Source organism: Hemitrygon akajei, chromosome 21 (assembly GCF_048418815.1).
Source record: "Hemitrygon akajei chromosome 21, sHemAka1.3, whole genome shotgun sequence".
Taxonomy (NCBI): domain Eukaryota; kingdom Metazoa; phylum Chordata; class Chondrichthyes; order Myliobatiformes; family Dasyatidae; genus Hemitrygon; species Hemitrygon akajei.
This window is the reverse complement of record NC_133144.1, coordinates 67,436,138-67,453,117: the sequence shown is the minus strand read 5'-3', so window position 1 is coordinate 67,453,117 and position 16,980 is coordinate 67,436,138. Positions and strand designations below refer to the sequence as shown.

Sequence of the window (16,980 nt, the reverse complement as noted above, 5' to 3'; positions counted from 1 at the left end):
TACTTGTACTTAAGTTTCGGCAACATGTTTTATTTTTGTACTTGTAAAATATGCACAGCTTTTTGATAGATATAAAACAAAATGTGTTTTATTGTTGCAGAATTCTTCCATATTTCTCTTCCTTCTAACCACTCGTGTTGGTGGCTTGGGCATTAACTTGACCGGGGCAAACAGAGTTATTATCTATGACCCTGACTGGAACCCAAGTACTGACATACAGGTGAGCCTTTTTTCACTTTATATCAGAGCAAACTGCACTGAATCGGCTCTGTGCTTCCATCTCTTGCCTGCAGTTCACATAAGGCCACAAACATGGATTTAGAAGAGTTATTAAACATTATGTGTTCACAATTGCAGGCTGAATTTGTAGCATTGAGAACAACAACTCAAATCTGCCATCAATATAGAGGTTGATAGATTCTCAATTAGTCAGGACATGAAGGAGTATGGGGAGAAAGCAGAAGATTAGGGCTGAGATGGAATTTGGATCAGCTATGATGAAATGGTGGAGCGGACTCTGGGCCAAATGTCCTAATTCTGCTTCCAAATCGTATGGTCTTAATATATTTCCAGTGTACTGGGCACCACAGTAGTTTAGTGGTTAGTGCAACAGCTCGGGATGCTGGAGTTCAGAGTTCAATTCCAGCACTATCCATATGGAGTTTTGTACAATCTCCCCGTGACCCAGTGGAGTTTCCTGCAGGTGCTGTGGTTTCCTCACATTGTCCAAAGACGTACTGATTAGTAGGTTAATTGATCATTGTAAACAGTCCCATGATTAGGCTAGGGTTAAATGGCTGGGCTGCTGGGCAGTGCTTTGGGTCAGAAGAGCCTGTTTTGCACCATATCTTGAAATAAGTAAATATTTCAGTGTGTTCTCAGTTGGGATTGCTATTTTCAATTGTTCCGATATTTTATTTGCTAATGTTCTGTTCATTACAAATTGTTACAGGTTTTATGAGCTGTACATACTGAAACAATCTCAATGACTTTGAAACGTCTGATCCTGTGCTAACACTAAACAGCTCACTTTGTGTTGTGAAGAGTATTCTCAAATAAAATGTTGCCTGACACACATTTGCTTGGGTGTATGTATTGTGGTGATTCAGCTGGCAGCAATTACAGCAAGCATAAAGCCAGTAGAAAACTTAATTAAAAACTGCTGGAATTCAAATAATATGGCTGTTTAGTGCAGGTGGGGCTATAACAATGTTTTCCTGAACTATCATATGGCTGTAAACCTTTGCTGTAGAAAGTTTCTCTGTAATAAAAGCCCAAAGTTTCAGCAATAAAAAATGTGGAAAAGGGCCAGTAACATCATGAAGGATCCCACATACCGTTCTCATGGACAGTTTGTCCCATTCCGACCAGGGAGGAGACTATATAACATCTCATCCAGGACCACCAGACTCAGGCAATAAAGTTGATCAACACCTCCACCCACTAACCCACCCCGCCACACCCCAGCACTACTACTTTATCATTTCCTGTCAGAGTCACCTTATTTACAGGCACTGCCATGCCTGGGGTCACTTTATGGATATACAATCAATCCATGTATATAAGCTATCTTACATATTTATACTTAATCATTTTTATTATTGTGTTTTTTGTGCTGCATTGGAGTTGTGTAACAATTGCTTCATTCTCCTTTACACTTGTGTACTGGAAATGATATTAAACCATCTTGAGTCTTGAATAACTCATAGCTGTAACTGTTTAGAGCAATGAAGTGTGCACACCCTTTGATTCTGAAGCACTTTGCAGAGTGACGGATGATATTCACCAAGTCCTTCTTTTAGGCCCGAGAGCGTGCCTGGAGGATAGGCCAAACGAAACAAGTGACTGTTTACAGATTACTGACAGCTGGAACAATTGAAGAAAAGATCTATCACAGGTCTGTTCACAACTGGGGATATCTATTTGTGATGTATCCTGTCACATTGAACTATATAAATTGCTGTTTGATTTTGTAGAAAATACAAATTATCCCAGAATCCATTTTGTTTTATTCTAAATGACTTTACAAGCCAAAACATTTTAATTTCACACTGGGTGACCAGCAAGATATTGCTCTTGTTTTTTCCCCTCTCCTGAGTGTTTAGAAGTACAGTGTATTGTTCCAACTTCTTCCAGATAGAGATGTAATGGAAAAGAAATGCAAGGAAAACAAAAAAAAGGTTTAGAACAGATACGAGGAATTTCTTTGGCCAGAGGGTGGTGAATCTGTGGAATTCACCACCACAGATGACTGTGGAAGCCAAGTTACTGAGTATATTTAAAGCAGAGGTCGATATGTTCTTAATTAGTCAAATCATCAAATGTTATGGGGGAAGGTGGAAGAATGGGATTGAGAGGGAAAATACATCAGCCATGATGGAATGGCGGAGCAGACTCAATGGGCTGAATGGCCAAATTCTGCTCCTGTGTCTTACGCTCTAAAAGAAATGCAAGGAAAACAAGAAAACTCTGCACAGCCTCAGCAAATAAATCAGAGTGGAAAAGACTAGATTCCCATTGGACCCCTACAAATTACAAGGGGTTCATGGAGGCATAAAGATAAGGGGCAGGGGTTCCCAACCTTTTTATGCCATGGACTCCGAGGGATCTGCAGACCCCAGTTATAGAGACATAAGAGACTGTGGATGCTGGAATCTTCAGCAACCTTGACCAGAAGCATTAATTGTCTATTTTCATCTACAGATTTGCCTGACCTGCTGAGCATTTAAAATTATGTCTCAGTCCAACTGAGACGACCTAGTAACATAGCAGTTAGCATGACGCTATTTACAGCACCAATGACCAAGGTTCAATTCCTGCCATTGTCTGTAAGGAGTTTGTACATTCTCCCCATGTCTGCATGTCTTTCCTCTAAGTGCTCCGTTTCCTTCCCACATTCCAAAGACATATGGATTAGTAGGCTAATTGGTGACATGGCTCATTGGGCCAGAGGAGCCTTTAACCATGCTAGACATTATCTCCAAATAAATAAGTACTTCAATAACAGTAGAACACCCCCTGTTATCTGCACTCAGCAGTTTGACTCCTTCATGTAAAGTAAATCAGAATGAACTAATATAGAAAGAAATCAAAATAAAATTAATAAATTCACTTTTTTATAGTGTTTAACCGTATGTAGCAATGGTACATGCTGCTGCAATTGTTTTTTTTTACCTACATAATCCACTCTAACAGGAGAATTTACATGAGAACCAATAGTTCAGCTAAGCTCTGGGGGAAAAGCCCTTGCTGGATATCTCCCCAGTGGACAATATTAAACTGGTAGTAGATAAGTGCATTTTAAATATCTTGTACATAATTATTTGCTGATCTACAAATTCAAACATTTTTGTCTGAGATAAATATTACTATAATTAGGAGATGAAACAATTTGAAGACATAAATTCACACTAGTAAAGTTTATGAGGTGTGGAAAGCCTATGTGATTATTTTTTAAATGAGTGCTGTAGTCCAATGTAGTTCTTAAAAGTACAACATAGCCAACACGACCTGTGATTTTAATTTTCCTTTTTTTTATTGCTAAAGTAATTATGATGAAATTGTAAATCTTTTTACAAGTAGTTTCTTTAAATAAATGATGTCGTTCTCACTTAATTGCAGACAAATTTTCAAGCAGTTCCTATGTAATCGGGTATTGAAGGATCCCAAGCAGAGGCGTTTCTTCAAATCTAATGATCTCACCGAGCTTTTCACATTAAGCAGCCCAGATGGTTCTCAAGGAACAGAAACAAGTGCAATTTTTGCAGGTATTATCAAATTTAGTGTTCACAAGTAAAATAATGCATTGTAAAAGTGAGTACCAGGATTGTAATTCACGTTTGCTGCTTTTCATCATCTTAAAGTGTGAGTTTTCAAATCCCTATAGAGTACTACAGCACAGAAACAGGCCTTTTACCCAAATAGCCCATGCTAAACTATTATTCTGCTTAGTCCCATCGATCTGCCTTCCATGCCCTCCCATCCATATACTTATCCAAACTTAAGTGTTTCAATCAAACCTATATCCACCACTTCCAGTGGCAGCTCATTCCACACTCTCACCACCCTCTGAGTGAAGAAGTTCCCCCTCAGATTCTCATTAAACATTTCACCTTTCACTCTTAATGTATGACCTCTTGTTCTCGCTTCACCCAACCTCAGTGGAAAGAAACCCTGCTTCCATTAACCCTATGTATACCTCTTTCAAATCTCCCCTCTTTCTCCTGTGCTCTAGGGAATAAAGTTCAATTTCAAGTTTAATTGTCATTCAGCTATACATGAATACCGCCAAACGAAATGGCATTCCTTTGGGTCTAAGGTGCAATACATAGTACCAACAGTCATATACTGCACAAGGCACATATAGCACATATAAGATAGTAGTAAACATATAGTCAAACAAAAAATAAATATATAGCCCAAATCCTTCACGTGGGCTACAGGTTAAAGTACTATAACCTATTCAACCTTTCCCTATAAATTAAGAGTTCCCAACTTGGGGTCCACAGAACTATCGGTTAATGGTAGGGGTCTAAGACATAAAAAGGGTTGGGAAACCCTACTATAAATCATGTCTTCAAGTCCCAGCAACATCCTTATAATTTTTCTCCAAGCTCATTCAATCTTATTGATGGTCAGTTCCACAAATAATACACACATTCTGCATCCCACCATTCTCTGTGTAAAAAAGACTACCTCTGACATCCCCACGTACTTTCCTCCAATCAGCTTAAAATTATTCTCCTCATATTAGCCATTTCACTCTGGGAAAAATCTCTGGATCCACTCTATCCATGGTTCTTATCATCCTTTATCAAATTACCTCTCATCTTCTTTTGCTCCAAAGAGAAAAAGATAACCCTCATCTTATCTTCATAAGACAGGCAGCATCTTGTTAAAAATCCTCCCTAAAGCTTCCATAGCCTTCCTATAATGAGACGAACAGAACGGAACACAATATTCCAAGTGTGGTCTAACCACGATTTTATAGAGCTGAAACATTACCTCACACTCTTGAACTCAATTCCCCAACTAATGTAGGCCGGCACCCCGCCCTCTGTATGTCTTCTTAACCACTGTATCAACTTGCACAGCAACTTTGAAGCTTCAATGGACTTGGACCTCAAGATCCCTCTGTACCTCCACACTGCTAAAAATCCTGCCATTCATTCTGTTGTTTGCTGTTAAATTCAACTTTCCAAAGTGAATGACTTCACACTTTTCCGGATAGTTAATTGGTTAATTTGCTCCCAAAAGAGGTGAGTAATGGCACAGTTTATTTCCTGTGAGAAAATGAACTGAAAAATCAGATGGTTGGGGAAAGTGTATGATTCCAGCAAATAGGAATGGAAGGGAAGGGTGAATTTGTTCTCGTGTTTCATGGTCTGAGGCTTGCCAATGTCACTTTACAGCAAACTAATTTATTTTGAAATGCAGTTAAATAGGTTTGTGCATAACATTCAATGGCCACTTTATTAGGTACAGGAATGGAACCCACTGTGGTTTTCTGCTGCTGTAGCCCATCTACTTCAAGGTTTAACATGGTTGGAAGGACAACATCAAACAGGCTGAGATGCTAAAACATGTCAACATTGAGAAAGGGTGTGCTGGAACTTTTGACAAACATTAGAATATATATACTCAGTGACCATCTTATTAGGCACCATCTGTACATAATAAACTGGCTACTGAGTTTATGTTTGTCTTTTACTGCTGTAGCCCATTCACTTCAAGGTTTGATATATTGTGTGTTCAGAGATGCTCTTCTGCACATCGCGGTTGTAACATGTAGCTATTTGAGTTATTTTTGCCTTCCTGTCAGTTTGAACCAGTGTGGCCATTCTTATCTGACCTCTCTCATTAACAAGGTGTTTTCTCCCTCAGAACTGCCACTCACTGGATTGTTTTGTTCAGTTTTGGGTTTTTTTCCCGCACCATTCTCTGTAAACTTGACTTTGTGTGAGAAAATCCCAGGAGATCAGCAGTTTCCGAGAAACTCAAACCACCCCCCCCCCTCCCCGACCCAGCACCAACAATCATTCCATAGATAAAGTCACTTAGAAATAGAATCATAGAAATCTACAGCACATTACAGTCCCTTTGGCCCACAATACTGTGCCAACCATGGAACCTACTCTAGAAGCTGCCTAGAATTTCCTTACCACATAGCCCTCTATTTTTCTAAGCTCCATGTACCTATCTAAGAGTCTCTTAAAAGACCCTATTGTATCCACCTCTACCACCTTCGCTGGCAGTGCATTCCATTCACCCATCACTCTGTATGGAAAAATCTTGCCTCTGACATCCCCCTTGTACTTACTTCCAAGCACCTTAAAACTATGCCCCCTCATGTTAACCATTTAAGCCCTGGGTAAAGATCTACAAGATCAATGCCTCTCATCACCTTGTACACCTCTATTCGGTCACCTGTCATTCTTCGTTGCACTAAGATGAAAAGACACAGTTCACTCAACCTATTCTCATAAGGCACACTCTCCAATTCAGGCAATGTTCTTGTAAATTTCCTCTGCACTCTAGTCTATAGTATCCATGTGCTTTCTGTAGTGAGGTGACCAGAACTGAACACAGTACTCCAAGTGAGGTCTAACTAAGGTCTTATATAACCATAAGATTACCTCACAGCTCTTGAACACAGTCCCAAGGTTGATGAAGGCCAACACACACCATATACCTTCTTAACAACACTGTCAACCTGCATAGCAACTTTGAGGGTCCTGTGGACATGGACCCCAAGATCTCACTGATCCTCCACACTGCCAAGAGTCTTACCATTAATATTATGTTCTGTCTTCAAAATTGACCTGCTGAAATGAACCAATTCACTTAGATCACATTTCTTCCACATTCTGATGTTTGTTCTGAATGACAACTGTACCTCTTGACCTCGTCTGCATGTTTTTATGCATTGAGTTGCTAACACATGGTTGGTTGATTAAACATTTGCATTAACAAGAAAGTGTACAGCAGTATCTAATAAGGTGGCCTTTGAGTGTACATTAAGTACTGCAACTATTATATCATTCTGTTTGCTTTTTGACAGGCACGGGGTCAGATGTTCAAATGCCAACCCCACTCAGAAAGAAAACAGGAAAGATTCTCGCTTCTTCACAGAAACGAAAAATCCCTCTGTCATACCCAGATACAGATATACCTTTTAATTTGTCACAGCATTCGTCTTCCCATGGTGATTCACAGCAAAACCATTCAGACAGACTTCCTGATAGTTCACAAAGCGAGTTGAAAGAGGGCAATAATTGTGAGAGTTTTGAAACTCTGCCTCAGGTAAAACTAGAAACAACATTTTCTCAATGTCCAATGAGCGTAAGTACAGAATACCAAGGCTTGAATATTAACTGTGATGAAGGTGAACCCACTGATCCACTACAAGAGACGTCTAGCAGCAATTCTATTTGTGCAGAATATAAACCCATGATGCATTCAGCATCTGTCAGTGAAGCTGGACTCTCCGATGAGCCAGGACAAACTGTGTCAGAAGAGGAGAGAAAAAGTAATCACCTAATTTCAGAAACGTTGCAAAATATGACAGATCCCGGCAAAGGTTGTAGACTACTTCAGAAGCACCAGTCTAAAACCAAACATCAGCTCTTAAAGAGTGATCGGGATGGGGCTCTTTCAGACTGCGGACATAAAGATAAGCACAAGCGCAGAAAACACAAGCACCGCAACGGTGCCTACTTCGAAGGTGAGCTCATTCCACACCTGGTAAAGAGGCAGAAATTTAAAAAGAGAGACTCTGAAGAAGAGCAGAAAGAGAAGGAAATGCGCAGACAGAGTGATGACTACGTGTTGGAAAAACTCTTCAAAAAGTCCGGTAATTTTGGTCATTTAAACTTTATGTTTGGCGTCTTCACAAAAATAACATTAAGTAGACAGCTTTCTTTTACGTGTTAATGTGAAATCAAATGTTTCAAAAAATATATTCAGTGGCAAAATTTAGGTACCTCCTGTACCATATAAAGTGGCACTGAGTACATGTTTATGGTCTTCTGCTGTTATAGCCCATCTATTTCAAGGTTTCACATATTGTGCATTCAGAGATGCTCTTCTCCACACCACTGTTGTAACGTGTGGTTATTTGAGTTACAGTGACCTTCCTGTCAGCTTGAGCCAGTCTGACCTCCTTCATTAATAAGGTATTGTCACCAAAAGAATTGCCACTCACTGGATTATTTTTGCTTCTCGTACCATTCTCTGTAAACTGTAGAGACTGCTGTGTAAGAAAATCCCAGGAGATCAGCAGTTTCTGAGATACTCAAACCACCCTGCCTGGCACCGACAATCAAAGTCACTTAGATTCAATTTCTTCCCCATTCTGATGTTTGTTCTGAACAACAACTGAACCTTTTGACCATGTCTGCATGGTTTTATGTATTGAGTTGCTGCCACATGATTGGCTGATTTGTTATTTGCAGGAACGAGCAGGTGTACCTAGTGAAATGGCCACTGAGTGTACCTTGGAAATGCATTGTGAGATACCTAATTGTGCTATTTAGCACAGTGTTTAGCCTTCATTAAATCTATTTGAGCAGGAGGGCAAATTTAAAGGCATAGATTAAGTGGATAGCCAGAAAATTTTCCCCAGGGTGGAAATGGCTAATATCAGGGGGCTCCATTTTTAAAGTGATTGGAGGGAAGTATAGAAGGGGTGCCGGAGTTAAGTTTTTTTTACACAGAGCGGTGAGTGTGTAGAACACCCTGCCAGGTGTGGTGGTAGAGGCAGATACATTAGGAACATTGAAGAAACTCTTTGATAGGCACATGGATGACAGAAAAATGGGGGTCTATGTGGGAGGGAAGGGTTAGAATGATCTTAAAGTCGGTTAAAAGGTCAGCTCAACATTATAGGCTGAAGGACCTGTACTGTTCTATGTTCAATGTAAGCAAGGTCATGTAATTGACAATATTTCCACTGGGTCATCAATTTCCCCATAAAACCAGAATACAGTAATCAGACATAGAAAGGTCATGGTAATAACCTCAAATAGACATGGAAAGAGGTGGGGAGGTAAATACAATGGAAATTTTCTTGGCTCAGTTGCACAGTACAGAATCCTTGCCAACTGCACCATTCTCTGCGACGTTAAGGATTCATACAGTTCAAGGCACATCACAGGAATCAGCAAATGGGTGTGCAAAAGCTCATCCACTGACGATCAATAAGGTATTAACTAAATAAAGTGGGGCAAGATGGCATATATTTCCTGCTTAAAATTTGTGTTATGAGTTCATAATATCTGAATCAGAATCAGGTTTAATGTCAGTGGCATATGTCATGAAATTTCTTGTTTTGCAGCAGCAGTACAGTATAATACATAATAAAAACTATAAATTACACTAAGTGTGTGTGTGTATAAAAATTAGCAGTGCAAAAGGAAAGAAAAGTAGTAGTGAGGTAGTGTTCACTGTCCATTCAGAAATCTGATCACAGAGGGGGAGAAGCTTTTCCTAAGTTGGAAGCTGAAGTCATAGGAACAGAATTATGCTGTTCAGCCCATTGTACCTTCTCAGTTCGACTAGTTTAACTTAGGATGAAAACAGGTGCAGAATTGGAATTTAATTTTGCAGTGTTCTCTTGCTTTCTTGAGGAATCCACAGTGTGATGAAACATGATGTTATCATGGAATCATCTAACCCTGATTATGTGCTAGTTGAAGCAGAGGCTAATCGAGTTGCTCAGGATGCTTTGAAAGCACTGAAGGCATCAAGACAACGTTGTTTGACTGTCTCTTCATCCAGGAACAGTAGCAGTCCATCACCGGGAGCAGTTGCTGGTCCAAAGTAAGTTACTGACAACAAACAGTGTAATACTTCCCTTGTTCTTACAACATAGAGAGAGATTATTTGTCCTATCAAATTTATACCAGCTTTCAGAGCATTCCATTTGCTCCATTCTCTTTTCCATAACCTATTCTCTCACATTTCCATCCTCACTCCCACTCAGTTCTCCCTTAACTCACGTACATCAGAGTAACTTAAAGTAACCAATTATCTAACCAACCAACCATCAAGTTCAATCTCCAGTTCAGGTTTAAGACAAAGTTGTTGGAGCGGTGGAACCTATCACACACTGTACAACCCATAAACATGGAGAATTTCAGATTTGACTTGGTTTTTAGCTCTAATAAAAATAAGACTTACCGTAGTTTGGCGAAATAGGGATTGTTAGCAAAGCTAGTTGTTTATGTCCTGTCTTTGGTCACCGTGCACTATTAGTGTTGGGCTACATTCCCAGCTGCATAGGCTGTTTCAGTGGCCTAATCATGAAGGGTCAACAGATTCTCATAACGTAAACGCAGCAATCTGTTGAACAGCAGCATTATGACCAGAAGATAAAAGCAACTTAGGTCATAAAACACAAGAGATTTTCACCAATAGACTTCCCAGCTCTTTACTTCACGCCCCTCCCCCCTGCCCCGGTTTCACCGATCACCTACTACCTTGTACTTCTTCCTCTTCTCCCCCCCCCCACCAACTTTCTTAGTCTGACTTCTAATCTTTTTTTCCAGTCCTAGTGACGGTTCTCGGCCAGAATGCTGTACAGCATTTTTACTTATTGTGTTTTGTTGTTATTGTGTTCTTTATCTTACTGTGTTTTTTTGTGCTGCATCAGAGCTGGAGTAACAATTATTTTGTTATGCTTTACACTTGTGTGCTGGAAATGAATTAAATAATCTTCAAACAACCTGAAGTATGATTTGATGCTCAATGGGCAGGGTATCAGGCTCTCTGTCCTTACACTCCTCTTTAGCTTTCTTTTTTCCAAGTAGCTTAAAGACTTTGTCAGCAAACAGCACTTTGTTGGATCTGGAATCCTTCCAGGGTCCAAACTGCAGTAACATCTTCCAGGCTCTCATTATTATCTAGTTTCTCATAAGCCTTTGCATAGCAATATAGTAACTTTATGTACTTGGGGTTGAGTTCTACAACGTTGGAGCAGTCCTGAGCAACTTCTTTCCATTTTTACTGCTGTTCAAATGTTTAAGATAATAAAGTAAATGCCCAAGATCATCTGAGGAAATTTAAGCAACTTCTACTACTAGGTAATAGCTCAGTCTCCTCAAACAGTTCTTGGCTTTGTTTGATAACATTGATGTGAAAACAAAATGCAACTGAAAATCATGTCGAAAAATTAACATGTGTAGATTACTTTAGTCAGTAAACTAATTGAACTTTTCTCATAGATGTCATCCAATTCTACCAATTATATTTTTAATCCTACTTTTAAGTAGTTTATGTGGTGATGTAGTTTCACACCCATTTGATTAGGATGAGAGCAGGTAGAGAACGAGGCGGCACAGTAGAGTAGTGGTTAGTACAATGCTTTACAGTACCAGTGCTTTACAATCCGGGTTCAATTCCCCACGCTGTCTGCAAGGAGTTTGTATTGAGCAGTAGTGCCCTGGGGAAGAGGCGCTGGCTGTTCGCTCTATCTATTCCTCTTAATATCTTGTATATCTCTATCCTCCTCCTCTCCAGAGAGTAAAGCCCTAGCTTCCTTAATCTCTGATCATAATGCATACTCTCTAAACCAGGCAGCATCCTGGTAAATCTCCTCTATACCCTTTCCAATGCTTCCACATCCTTCCTATACTGAGGCGACCAGAACTGGACACAGTACTTCCAAGTGTGGCCTAACCAGAGTTTTATAGAGCTGCATCATTACCTCATGACTCTTAAACTCTATCCCTCGACTTACGAAAGCCTACACCCCATAAGCTTTCTTAACTACCCTATCTACCTGTGATGCAACTTTCAGGGATCTGTGGACACGTACCTCCAGATCCCTCTGCTCCTCCACACTATCATGTATCCTGCCATTTACTTTGTACTCTGCTTTGGAGTTTGTCCTTCCAAAGTGTACCACCTCACACTTCTCTGGGTTGAACTCCAATTGCCACTTCTCAGCCCACTTCTGCATCCTATCAATGTCTCTCTGCAATCTTCGACAATCCTCTACACTGTCCACAACACCACCAACCTTTGTGTCATCTGCAAACTTGCCAACCCACCCTTCTACCCCCACATCCAGGTCGTTAATAAAAATCACGAAAAGTAGAGGTCCCAGAACCGATCCTTGTGGGACACCAGTAGTCACAAACCTCCAATTCAAATGTACTCCCTCCACCGCGACCCTCTGCTTTCTGCAGGCAAGCCAATTCTGAATCCACCTGGCCAAACTTCCCTGGATCCCCTGTCTTCTGACTTTCTGAATAAGCCTACCGTGTGGAACCTTATAGAGTATAACCTTAACATTGGACTATAGAGTATAACTATACCGTTATACTCTATAGTCTAACGTTACACTGTTATACTCTATAGTCTAACATTATACTTTTATACTCTGCAGTCTATAATTATACTGTTATACTCTATAGTCTTAACACTATACTTTTATACTCTGTAGTCTAACACTATACTGTTATAATCTATAGTCTAACACTATACTGTTATACTCTAGTCAAACGTTATACTTTTATACTCTAGTCTGATACTATACTGTTATACTCTAACACTATACTGTTAGTCTCTGTAATCTAACACTATACAGTTATTCTCTATAGTCTAATGCAAAACTGTTATACTCTGTAGTCTAATGCTATACTGTTATACTCTATAGTCTAACACCTTACTGTTATACTTTGTAGTCTAATGCTATACTGTATGAGCGTTATGCACATTGCCCTTTGTAAAATCAATTACCATTTCTCATCTTCTAGGTTAAGATTTGGTCAGAAGAAGAACCCACTGATCCCAACCAGCAGTCCTGCTTTCAAATCCACACCAGCAAAATGCAAGGTGACTTTTACTAATTACTTAATAAAATGAGTAAGGGAGTATTTGCGTTCTATCACTAGGGTGGCAATTAAAACAGTACAGCACAGGAACAGATCCTGTGGCCCATGATGTCTGCGCCAAACATAATGCCAAATTAAACTAAAAATCTCTTCAGCCTGTGCATAATCGATATCTTGCCATTACTTGAGAATTAAGATAATAGGGACAGATTGCCTGTCATTAGAGTCTTTTGTTTCCTGCATCAGAATCAGGTTTAATATCACCTGCATATGTCAGCATTTATCACCAGCATAGGGAAGAAACTGTTCCTGAAGCATTGAGTGTGTGTCTTCAGGCTGCTATACTTTCTGCTTTATGTTAGCAATGAGAAGAGGGCATGTCCTTGGTGATGGGGGTACTTAATGATGGATGCTGCCTTTTTGAGGCATCACATTTGAAAAATGTCCTCGATGCTAGGGAGGCTAGGGTCCATGATGGAGCTGGCTGAGTTTACAACATGTGCAGCTTTTTTCCAATCCTGTGCAGTGACCTCCATACTGGTGATGTCACCAGTTAGAATGCTCTCCACGCTGCATCCTTAGAAATTTGCAAGTGTCGTTGATGACACACTAATTCTCATTAACCTGTTAGGATGCTGCTGTACCTGAGAAGGACAATTTTGCCAGATCTCATTTCAGCAGCATTGATGGGCTGCCCAGCTCCTGACTGAGAGTGGCAGGCCGGGCCTCCGGAAAACTACACCACTCAGCAACCACCATGATCTGGTCTAAGCTAAGTGTCCAAATGCACTGATAAGATTAAAGATTAGCTTCATTTGTCACATCTACATGGAAACAGCAAAATATACAGTGAAACATGTCATTTGTGTCAGTGACCAACACTACCTGAGAATGTGCTGGGGGCAGCCCACAAGTGTAACCATGCCTCCAGCACCAACATAGCATATCCACAGCTCACTTACACTAACCTGTATGTCTTTGGAATATGGGGGGGGGGGGGGGGGGGCAAAACTGGGGCACCCAGAGGGATCCCACAAAATCACAGTGAGAATGGATAAACTCCTTCCAGACAGTGGCAGGAATTCTATGGGTAACCAATATCAGTAGTTTCATTTTCTAACTTTTTTTTAATAGCTACTGTAAGTGTTCAGGTATATTTAACTTGGTTTATCTCTATTAAGCTGTACTGTACTGTACAGAATAACCTTTGTTAATGAAGAAGACTGCTGTGAATCATTTCAGTAACATTTTCTCTTTGGGTTTATTTGTTGTGGTTAGGACTCTGTTGTACCTGAGAAGGACAATTCTGACAGATCTCATTTCAGTGGCATTGCAACAGAAGAGGACGCAGGTCATGTTCTTCCTTCGTCGTCTTCATTACTGGCCAAAATGCGTGCCAGGAATCACCTGACTCTCTCACAAACAATTGAGACTGGCGGGAGTTCAGAACCAGAGACAGCACCTCCCCCTGTTCCGACTGAGCATGATGATCTGTTGGTGGAAATGAGGAACTTTATTGCATTCCAGACTGGTAGCGATGGGCAGGCCACAACTGCAGAGTTGTTACAAGAGTTCCAGTCCAAGCTACCGTCAACACAGACAGTTGTGTTCCGAGAACTACTTCGAAACTTGTGCACTTTCCACAGAAGTTCCTCAGGGGACGGAATCTGGAAACTGAAGCCAGACTTCCGGTGAATGTTCTTGCCTATTCTATTGCTGTATGTTGTATCAGCGATGTAGCAGCTATTGAATTAATTTTATGAGTAAAGTTTAAATTATCCATGACAGATTTTGTAAAGCTAACAAAATATTCTTCAAGGTACAGTAACTGTCTCAGTTCTCATTTGTGCAGGAATAATACTGAAATGTTTCCAGTTTAGTCAGTTGCATAGACTTACGTAAAAGAAAAATATTTATGTTGAACTTTGAGATTTAATTTGGAGAAAATATTGCTACCTACCTCAAATAGGAAAAGCTCTAAAACTGCATGCTTTAAAATTAAATCGGTGACAGCTTCCATTTTATTACAGTTATGATCCCAATCTAATTGTAATTCACTGGCTCATTTAATCACTACTCTTAATAATGTGGATAATATTACAAGTAATAATTAACAACTGGATATTCTGCATCCTAAATATGCTGAAGTTAGATCTCCATTTGCTCACCTTTGTGAATTCAGAGATGATCAAGTTACAAATTTTAAACCTGGACCACCAAAGTTGCAATGAAAACAAGACTAGATTTTGTAAGAATGATATAGGACAAAGATTCAGAGTCACACCATGATCACTTCCCTGCCAATAATTCACCCTGGCATTTGTGCTGACAGAAGCTATTACTTGTGGCCAGTTTTCCTTCAATGTTCAAACAGGTAGAGGTTGCGATTTGCACACCACCAATATTCTGTTAGATATTTCAGTAACAATATGAGGAACTTGAATTTATGTAGCACCTTATCTCTTCAGGATATTTGAAGTTGGCAATCTGAATTGCTTTTCGATGTGCAGTCACTGTTCTGTGTATATGTAGATTATATATATAAATGTTAAGCAAGAATCCAGTAATATCAAAAGAATTGTCAACTGGAATGTTTGTTTTTGGTTTTGACAAGATTGTTGGCTAGAGTATTGTACATAGAGCTTTGAGCAATTCTTGTATGATATCATGGGACCTATTTTGCCAGCTTGAACAAACTTGTAGATCGAGATATGAAAATTAAAGAAAGCCTTCAGGCTTTTTTAAAAGCAATGTTATGGAATTGCATTAGGCAGCATCTATGAAAAGAACAAACGAGTTAAAGTGTCAGATCATCAGAACATGGTAAAGTTTGGGAAGAAGTGTGATGAATGGAGAGGTCAAAAGGAACATCTGTGATTGGATAGAGACCAGAACAACTGTGATCTGTTGGTTCTGGTGCTGGCTGGCTTATTAGCTACAGCTAATTTGCCTGGAGCAACTGTAGTTGGAAGGAGTGAAATGAGGCAGAGAGCAAAAACACAATGTTGGAATTGTGTGATTTAAATCATTGAAGTTGTTGGAAATCTGAATTAAGGATGAGATTTAAGGATGGTGTGTTGCCTCCCTGGTGCTAGGATCCAGGACATCACGGACCAATTGCAGGGAATCCTCAAGGGTGAAGGTGAACAGCCGGAAGTGGTAGTGCATGTCAGCACAAATAACATCGGGAAGAAGAGGAAGGACATTCTGCTGCGGGACTTCAGAGAACTCGGAGGAAGGCTGAAAAGCAGGACTTCCAGGGTGGTTATCTCTGGTTTGCTTCCAGTTCCTCGCGCTGGAGAGGGCAGGAACAGGGAGATAATGGATCTGAATGTGTGGCTGAGGAACTGGTGCAGGAAGCAAGGATTTACATTCTTGGACCACTGGGATCTGTTTTGGGGTAGGGATGAATTGTACAAAAGGGACAGGTTGCACCTTAATAGGCGGGGGACCAGCATTCTGGCAGACAGGTTTGCCACTGCAACACGGATGTGTTTAAACTAAGTAGTGGGGGGGGAGGGGATGAACTGGAATTATAAGGATGGAGTTAAAGGGAAAGTGAAAATAAGAAAAGTTAAAAAGGACAACAGAATCTATGGAGTAGAAAGCTCAAGAAGAGATCATACAGTATGGCCAAGTGAAATAGGAATTGATATGAAAGAAGAGGGGAGTAATGAATTAAAAGTATTATATATGAATGCACGAAGTATAAGGAATAAAGTAGATGAGCTTGAGGCTCAGTTGGAAATTGGCAAGTATGATGTTGTGGGAATAACAGAGACATGGCTTCAAGCGGACAGGGCCTGAGAAATGAATATTCAAGGTTATACGTCTTATCGAAAGGACAGCTGACTGGCAGGGGGGGGGGTGGCTCTGTTGGTGAGAAATGATATTCAGTCCCTTGCGAGGGGGGACATAGAATCAGGGGATGTAGAGTCAGTATGGATAGAACGGAGAAATTCTAAAGGTAGAAAGACCCTAATGGAAGTTATCTACAGGCCCCCAAACAGCAGTCTGGATGTAGGGTGTAAGTTGAATGAAGAGTTAAAATTGGCATGTCGCAAAGGTAATGATGCAGTTGTCATGGGGGATTTCAACATGCAGGTAGACTGGGAGAATCAGAATGGTACTGGACCCCAAGAAA

The 16,980-nt window shown here is 40.2% G+C and overlaps 1 protein-coding gene across 1 annotated transcript in view; it reads left to right on the top strand.

Moving 5' to 3' along the window:
* The window catches only part of ercc6 (excision repair cross-complementation group 6), a 94,142-nt gene extending 78,555 nt beyond the window's left edge, over positions 1-15,587 (top strand). Inside the window, exons 15-21 of the mRNA XM_073025671.1 lie at positions 101-220; positions 1,803-1,897; positions 3,622-3,767; positions 7,061-7,852; positions 9,627-9,819; positions 12,759-12,837; positions 14,115-15,587. Coding sequence (XP_072881772.1) covers positions 101-220; positions 1,803-1,897; positions 3,622-3,767; positions 7,061-7,852; positions 9,627-9,819; positions 12,759-12,837; positions 14,115-14,531 — 1,842 coding nt within the window. The 3' untranslated portion in view covers positions 14,532-15,587. The remainder of the gene's footprint in view (positions 1-100; positions 221-1,802; positions 1,898-3,621; positions 3,768-7,060; positions 7,853-9,626; positions 9,820-12,758; positions 12,838-14,114) is intronic.
* Positions 15,588-16,980: the final 1,393 nt, after the last annotated feature.